This window comes from Genypterus blacodes, unplaced genomic scaffold (assembly GCF_046128005.1).
Source record: "Genypterus blacodes isolate CSIRO-AG114 ecotype Tasmania unplaced genomic scaffold, CSIRO-AGI_Gbla_v1 ptg000111l_1, whole genome shotgun sequence".
NCBI classification, from domain to species: Eukaryota; Metazoa; Chordata; class Actinopteri; order Ophidiiformes; family Ophidiidae; genus Genypterus; species Genypterus blacodes.
The window spans coordinates 4872822-4881903 of record NW_027466915.1 but is presented as its reverse complement, the minus strand read 5'-3'; the positions used below and the strand labels follow the sequence as shown (position 1 = coordinate 4881903).

At 42.7% G+C, this 9082-nt stretch overlaps 1 protein-coding gene across 1 annotated transcript; it reads right to left on the bottom strand.

The window, feature by feature from the left end:
- Positions 1–3485: 3485 nt before the first annotated feature.
- On the bottom strand, positions 3486–5637 carry LOC143009296 (uncharacterized protein C11orf87 homolog). The gene is made up of 2 exons (XM_076161382.1): positions 5220–5637; positions 3486–4816 (listed from the first exon to the last, which is right to left on the bottom strand). Exon 2 carries the CDS (start codon positions 4723–4725, stop codon positions 4333–4335), a length of 393 nt encoding a protein of 130 aa, XP_076017497.1. The 5' UTR covers positions 4726–4816; positions 5220–5637; the 3' UTR covers positions 3486–4332.
- Between the last annotated feature and the right edge of the window lie 3445 nt (positions 5638–9082).

Genomic DNA, 9082 nt, shown 5'->3' with positions numbered 1-9082 from the left:
CAGAATGGAGGCAAGGTAGAGACAATGTACAGTGGACATTTCGCAAATGCACAATACTATGTTTGGCACTGCAGATAACACCAAAACCACTGGTGTTCATCTGTTGCACGTTTGCCAGTGAAACCCTTAGCACTAAAATTGATGGCTTTTAACAAACATTGTTGAAGGTGACATTTTTCACCACAGAAAAAAAAAAAAAAAGTATTTTTGTGACCGTCTGGTACACCTTTATATGATGAATGAAAACCAATCAAGACCAAATATCTTGCTGTTATTTAATCAAAGGCAACACAGAGACGGTGGTAACAAATCAAAAACAGACAGAAGGGATGAGACGTGGTGATGTCCTCCCTTCCTGACAGTGAAATGTCACTTGTCGTTACTCTGTGAGTTGAGTTATGCAGTACACAACCAATCACCTAATGCACCTCAGTGGTACAGTCAGAATGCGCTTAGAAAATGGAGGACAAAGCTTGGAAAAAGAAAGCTATCACAAAGGTTTGGCCTGATTCATCTTTCCAATTCATTGTAAGTTTCCTTCCAAACGTACATGATGACCATCTGTCTTGTGATGCAGTGAGTTGTTTACTTTTCCAGTGGCTTGTCTTTTTCCACTTTGCTCTGGTATGACTATTTGTCACTGAGGTGTCACGGCAGGCTGGGAGGCTGCTGACAGGAGTGTCCAAGAAGTCATAAATAAGGGCATTGCAGTTATTTGCTGGCCAAGCCTTGTAGAATCACACTAAGCTCCGCACAACTGGACCTCCTTGAGCAGTATATATACGTAGGTTACATTTGCACGCGCATATACAGCTTTACCGAACATTCAAAGGAAAAATAGGACAGACTTTGGGTAGTGGGGGTGTGTGAGTGGCTGTTATCAAAGTCAGATGTCCTGTCCCAGGTGATTCTGAGTGGAAGAAAGAGGTGAACGACAAGGTTGAACATGATGATGAAAGAATCAGATACTATGAATTTACTAGTCTGTAGCCCATTGTTCAAGCCTATTATCCAATCGGACACCCTTAGATTATCAACAGGGATTTTTAATCTGTTAGAACCAATATTTGGGCTTTATGAAATCTACTATGCTCTCACCAAAAGGCTTTTGGTACAAAAGACATCTAGATTACTATGAAAAGGAGGGTATCCAGTTAGATCCTGATAAAATCTGTGTTAACAAGGTGGTCAGGAGTTGTAACAAGCTTCTCCTAAACTCTGTGGGGAAGCTTCACCTTGTATAATTACTTTATCAGTACTAGGGCTAAGTTTGATAAAAAAAAAAACTGATATGTCAGATATACATTTGGTGTAGGGGCCAGGTTACACAAGAAGGAATACATCAGGCTTTTTCCAGGTTGGGTGTGAAAGACTAAGAATAAGGCTTATCATTAGACTGTGACTCCACCTCCTCGAACGGTGTCTGGAGGAATGTGAGTATTAATATGCCTGGGTGGAGTGGACTACTTTAGGCTGACATATTCTCCATGACCCAGCGAGGTTTCAGTAAGACAAAATTAATCAATACGATCTGAAATGAGATCATTTATCAATAGAGCTTTAGAAGACAGGGATCTAATGTTTAAGAGTCCACATCTAATTGTCTTTTTTTGTTGTGCTATTGCGGAAGTTCAATTCATTTTTATTAGGTTTCCAGGTATAACCTGGAAACCTCCTCTTCTGTTTTCTGCTGATTTCAGCGATTGAAGTGTTTGGGGGACAGACTATGTTTCTGCAGGTATTTGGGTCTTCCAAAACAAGTGCACAATCAAAAACTTCCTCTTCCTGTATCAGTCACATGTTTTTCATACCGTATATCTCAACACCAATATCAGTTTGTCTGTCAAGTGTGGCCGACTCACTCTAGTGGGGAATGCTTCCCAGCTCCCTCAGAAAAATATCAAAAAGGAAACTTAAGTATCAAAGGAACTCAAAGAGAAGTTACTATACTTTTGGCACCAATAACCATATTCAAGTTGTACATATAAGTTGAAGGGACACATGCATCACACGCACGCGCACACACACACACACACACACACACACACACACACACACACACACACACACACACACACACACACATACACACACACACACACACACACACACACAGGCTTTGAGGACATAATCCAGTCCAAGGCAAACCTTCTCTTGCAAAGTACAGTATGCGCTGAATTGAGGAGCAGATCCTTTGGGACATTAAAGCCCTAAAATCTGGCCTCATTAATTCTAAATGAGGTTATACACAATAACTAGGCTATTCCCACAACAAAGTAAAATTGTACAAACCATCCTCTCTCTCTCTCTCTCTCTCTCTCTCTCTCTCTCTCTCTCTCTCTCTCTCTCTCTCTCTGTCCTTGTCCCCTTCAATGACGAAAAACAGGCAATTCATTTAAAGTCTTACACTGACCTTCATCTATCTCAAACTGATGACCTCCATCTATCTATAACCCATGACCATAGTCCAGCATTAACAGACTTATGCAGCTTGTATTTGGGGCTTTTAACTCACCTGATAAAACATGGCTGGACATCTACTTCTACAGGATGGTTTGAAGGCTAAAGGTTTTTAATTGAAACTGGCCTTGACTGTACATCCGTGTTCTCCTGCTCACATCATTCAAAGTCTATCTGTGTGACCTCGTCAACCAGTCATGATCTAATACAGTATACAGACTTTGTAAGCATCAGTCCTAATGATGTTTGGGGCATAACCAGGACATTGTTTGGATGGGAACACATGCCAAAATGCACTCTGCATTAGTCATCTTTGGCTGACTCAATACTTTCATTCTATTGCTCTCATGCCAATAAGATAAGAAACTCAATGACTGTCAGTGCAGCTTCCAAGGTTGCATTGTGGCCAAACACTGCTTCTCATTTCAAGGCTTCCATTTCAGGGGACAGTTTAGAACATGGTGTCCTGGCATTGGGCCCAAACACTGAGACAGATGCTGATTCACTTCCAGATATGCAATGAATCCATTAATGAAGTTAAATTGAGGATCTACTGTGAGTAACTTCCATGTCATTAAAACACAACTGAAGCATGTGTGTATAGTAGAGTAAACATGGTTCTATATGTAGTGGTAGACATGGTATCACATTGTTCTACATACCATAGAATGGTTCTGTATGGAGACATGGTTTAGTTCTTAAGTATGGATGATGGAAATAGACATGAATGTGTGCAGATTCCAACTTCCTTGGGAATGTCATTTGTGTCTCTGTAGTTGATTTTGGTTTAAATGAATGAAAACTTCAGTAACACTTCAGTATATTCAGTTTATTATGCTGTACTTTTCTCTGAGATTTCTTAGATCGTGTTCTCTGTCTATTCATGTTTAAATTATTATTATTGAAACGCTCAAAGGGTTAATATCTTTAAAGAAATATTTATTTATAAATGTTGAATATGATTTAGTCAAATAAGGCAGATTACAGGAACTCCATATACATATGTTAAAACATTCAAACTCTGATAAGCATGTTTGTACAGTACAGTGGATTCATATGATTAAATATACTTAGATTGTTATAACTAGGATACAATATACAGGAAAAAGACTGATTTGAACTGAAACCATCTGTTGGAAGGATTCTCCATTTATTACATGTCAGAGGTTACATTAAAAATACTCAGAAATGAAAATATAGTATTAGCGCTAAAACTTACAGTCTGACACATTAAGGAAAACTATTTTCTGCATAACTACAGCAAAATGTCTTGCATCCTGTCAAAAGTAGCCGATAGTAGAGCTACCTGCAGATGTCTCACACAGACATTAGAGGACAGAGCAATACTTTGTACAAATATGCTAATCACTTAATTGAAGAAAAATACTATGCAAACTAATGAGCCGATTCTATCGCCTATATGCAGCTTTACACTGCCTAACAGCACCACAACATCCAGAGCCTAACTACATACTGCTAGTGTGTCAGAGACATGCCGAGGAAGACTGGGACATCATGGTCTGTTTGTCACCAACTCTACATATTCAACACAACTGTGTGTCACAGCCCAGTAAGGATTTTAAGTTATAACATCTTCAAAGATTAAAGAAGGTTTGAGGTTTGGGAAGGGGAAGGTTCCAAAAGTCAAAGCAGGCAATACTTTATACAGTTCCTTAAATACTAGAGTATTAAGAGAGTATTAAGAGGGTGTCTGATCATTTATTACTAGTTTAACCTTTTGAGGCCTACAACTCCGCTTATTTCCTACTGGTTCTAATCTACAAGCAGCAGAGATGGTGCAGGTGTGGTTCTTTGTGCCTTATTGCTTTTCCTGTTTATTCCAGAGTCCCTGAAGTAGCACTACGTGAACAGTCACGAGGATCCCTGCTGGCTCTCCGCTTCATTCTGCTCCTCTGTGCTCAGACACGAGAGGTTCTCCTCCTCACACCTCACCGGCCGGATGATGACGCACGGCCTCGGGGGCGCGGTGTCGTTCACGGGGCTGCGACTGTCGCGCTCATATTCCTCCTGCGCGCGCTGGATCTTCCTGTTCCGAAGCTTCCTCTTGTGGAAGTGGAACGTTGCCATGGAAACGAGTATGATCCCCACGAGCACGGCCACCAGCACAATGAGAGCGAGCGTGGAGGAAAATGGGGGGAGGAGGCTGAGCTGTTCCATGCAGGTGCCGTTGTTGCCCTGGGAAACCCCGTGACAGCGGTGCAGCGGCACCGACAGCCCGGCGGCCTCTGAGCTCCTGGCCGTCATCCTGTCTACCCTTCCCGGCCTGTCTTGACACCAGTAGCCTTTCCTGCTGTCCGGGCTCAGAGCTGTGACACCGTGCTGCCCATACGGTTACCTGCACGGGAAGAAAGAGACTTGAGACACACTCCCCCAGCTTCAAAGCAGAACCATCTGTAACCCGCCCATCAGTCCCACCACACGGGCTAAGATGACTTCGTGAACCCTATTTCCACAAATACATTAGACACTGCACACCATTTAAAAAAAATATATCAATCAATCACATTCAAATTGGCGATAAACACCAGGGCACATAGGCTACTGATCAATTTGTACAGTGTGGCTTTACATGTGAGATGGGGTGGACGTCGGATCAATACATCATCTATTGTATTATGAAGGCCTGGAAAATGTATGTAAATCATATACATTTCCTTTAATCCTGTCAGATGCATCTTACGCAATAGCAATGTCGACCTAGACATGTGCGCGGACAAAGGAAAATGGAGAAGCCCTACCTGATGAAACGGTCAGAAGAGGGGACAGTCCGTGAGTGGAGAACCGATGTGTGAAAGTGGGAAAACTGGATCGCGGTGACGCATTTCACACAATGTGATGCTGCTGGGCTCCGTTCATCCAGGTCGCCTTGACTGCAGCGATACGCCAAGCCTCCAACCAGGGCAGCACTCCCCCAGATAGATGCACGGATGGTTCAAATGCGATTAGTTAATGGGGCCGCGGTGTGCGTTATACCCTCCTCCGAGCGCCCGCCGCTCCGCTCAGCATCTGAATGAGGAGCTGCAGCTGCATTAGAGGTCCAGGAGCAGTCAGCCCCCCTCCCCTCCCCTCCCCTCCTCTCATATAGAGCGGACACAGTCTTGTGCGTTGATTCTTCCACTCATTATTTTCATTACATTCATATACGTTCAAAGCGTATTAATTTCAGCCATTATTATCAAAGAACAGGTAAACCCCTGTCAGTATTATGAGTCATTTATGAGGGCGTGGTCAGTCCAATGCTGTACACGTGTCAGCCTTCCTTTGGAATAAAATCATAGTGTCACCTAGTGATGTTTTATTGGAACCACAGCAAAGAGTACACGACAATAGAATGTTTGTCTCTTTGTCCCCATAGATGTAAACGGTGCCAACATATTTGCAAAGTGTACCTTTAGTTGAACAAGAAGTACCCACAACATTTCCATTCTCTCAGTAACACAAACTGCTGCCTCATAATCATAATTAGAGCCTGAAATGCTTTGGTTTCATTGAGTTTTATCATGAATTAGGGTTCTGATATCTGGACAGTGACGCACACTGTTTTTCATCAAAAAAGGAAAACATTTTAGTAGTACATTTTAAGATGAGATTCATTTTGTTTTAATCATTTTGAAATGAGGACATTTCATTTTGAAGAGAGGGATGAATGTAAAATGAGATTTATTTTCATTTATTCAGTTTTACATCTTTGATGGTCATATTTCATTTACTATTCTAATTTACAGTATTTATTTTAGTTTGTAATACATTTATAAGGGACTAGTTATCTGTCCATAGGGAACGTTAATTGTAAAGTGCTAAGGATGGGGGAATGATTTAGGGAAAGGACGGGAAAACGAGAGAGGTGGGAGTGGATGTATATAATGGAGCACTTTTAATCCCGAGTTAATAAAGCCATAAGAAGGAGAAGTAATCCTGTGCCTTGCTTGACACTCATTCTAAGAAGAAGACCCTGGAAGATACAAATAATATCGGTCGTTACAATAACAAACATTCAAATGCATTATCATCCTATGAGGATGTATGTGTGATCTTATCAAAGGTAGAGCCTGTCAGATCTCAGCCAAATAGTGAGGTGTAGGAGAGCCAGTCAAAGGGTCCCAATGTGTGGCATGCAGCACATAACAAGGAAGGGATTTACAAACCACTTGGTACAGATTATTAAACAAATACCACCATTCACTATGAGGGGAAACACCTGAATTGTCAAGTATGTCTCATGTTTTTGGGTGGGAAGAGTTGTGGAGGTATCACTGATGTGCAGCAGATAGGAAGGCAGCGGGATAAGTTAATCAAATGTTCTCTGTGAGTCCATTCCACAATGTTCTTACAGACTGCTGCTGTGAGAAAAGAATAAGTAAAAGGTGTTAGTTGATCTAAACAGTCCTGAGATCAGTATGGTGCAGGGTCGTCTGTGGGTTCTTCAGTAATCTCCATCAACCATGAGTTTGGTAATCTGCCGTGTGATTTTTTTTTTTTTACATACAATGTTAAAAAGTAAACTGCTTTGTCATAGTTTTGTATTGGCCAACTTTGGTGAAATTTTGAAATCTGCTTAGGGCAGCATAAATTCCCAACCCACTTGGAAGATAAGGAATCTTACTGAGAGACAGTTCCCATCTGTTCAAACAGCCGGCCAACATTTAAATCGTAACCTTGGGGTCAGTGTTGACACTAACTCTTTCTTTTTAAGGAGGCATTAATTATGTGCGCTTTGAAATTTGCGATGCGATTGAATGCAACACTTCTGTTGAGGGGGGAGAGTGTGCGCTTCAAAATTTGCGATCTTCCGGTCTGTGTCACGGGCCGGATCACCGGATCGGCTCGCGGACTAATTAAGTGAAGTTTGATCATTTCCCACGGCACACCTGACGATCTCTCACGGCACACTAGTGTGCCGGTTGGAAAACACTGTTTTAGACTGATTGTCCTTTATGTTATCTGACTCATCAGATGTGAAAGAAAGGCAGAATTATTTTGTTGACACCTGTTCAAGCCTGAGGGGTTTACATTTGGTTAGATTGCCATTTTGAGAAATGACAATTGTTGTGTCATTGAAAATAAAATTGTTACAGAACAGAGCGTTTTTTATTTTTGTTGCTCTCACCACAGCCTGCTTCAAAACATCTACCATCATCCCCATCCCCAAGAAGCCAAGGACCACAGGACTTAATGACTACAGACCCGTTGCTCTTACCTCTGTAGTCATGAAGTCTTTTGAGCGCCTGGTTCTCCCCCATCTGAAATCCTTCATCGACCCCCTCCTGGACCCCCTACAGTTCACCTACAGAGCCAACAGGTCTGTAGACGACGCTGTCAACATGGCCCTCCACTTCACCCTCCAGCAGCTGGACTCCCCGCAAGGCTGTGTTCTTTCCCCTCTGCTCTTCTCCTTATACACAAACGACTGCACCTCCAGTCATCAGTCAGTCCAACTCCTGAAGTTTGCGGACGACACCACCCTCATTGGACTAATCTCTGATGGGGACGAGTCTGCCTACAGGCAGGAGACTGACCGTCTGGTGAATTGGTGCAGGCGTAACAATCTGGAGCTTAATGCTCTGAAAACAAAGGAGATGGTCGTGGATTTCCGACTGAACGCAGCCCCACCTGCCCCCATCACTCTGTGTGACTCCCCAGTTGACACTGTGGAGTCCTTTCGTTTCCTGGGAGCCATCATCTCCCAGGACCTCAAGTGGGAGCTCAACATCAGCTCCCTCACCAAAAAAGCCCAGCAAAGGATGTTCTTCCTGCGGCAGCTGAAGAAGTTCAACCTGCCAAAGACATTGATGGTACGCTTCTACTCTGCCATCATTGAGTCCATCCTCACCTCCTCCATCACCGGCTGGTACGCTGCAGCCACTGCCAAGGACAAGGGCAGGCTGCAGCGTATCATGCGCTGTTGGAGAAGGTGATCAGCTGCAACCTGCCGTCCCTCCAGGACCTGTACACCTCCCGGACCCTGAAGCGGGCAGGCAAGATTCTGGCTGACCCCTCCCACCCTGGACACAAACTGTTTTTAACCCTCCCCTCTGGCAGAAGGCTGAGGTCTATCAGGACCAAAACCTCACACCACAAATCCAGCTTCTTCCCCTCGACAGTGGGCCTTATCAACAAGGCCCGGGTCCTCCACTGACCTCACAAAAACCCCTGCACATTGACTTTATTTAACAGTAGTCTTAAGTTAATTTATTCAATAAACCCCTGCACGTTTTTTAACACCTTATTCATCAGCACTCATTTAGTTAACTTATTTAGTTTAGTTTAATTTAGTGTGTTTTTAATTTAAGTATTCTGCTGTTTGCACATGTTGTTTTATGTTGTTTTATATGTTGTCTTCTGTTGTCTTTTTCTATATGTTACACGTTGCACCCAGAACCACAGCAAATTCTCTTCACTCTTAAGTGCAAACTTAATTGGCAAATAAAGTGATTCTGATTCTGATTCTGATTCTGATTCTGATGCGTTCTGAAGCTGCACTGTTGTACGATGTTCACATGAACATTACCTAGCCTGGTTCTCTTTGTGGTTTTAGTTCTCTTCTTTCTCTCTGCCTTTGCTTCTCTCCCCTCTCTATATGAAAAAAAAAAAATCTGTTGAT

Bases quoted from the DNA above. Each gene is read 5' to 3' on its own strand.
- LOC143009296 (XM_076161382.1), bottom strand. From the start codon at position 4,725: ATGACGGCCAGGAGCTCAGAGGCCGCCGGGCTGTCGGTGCCGCTGCAC.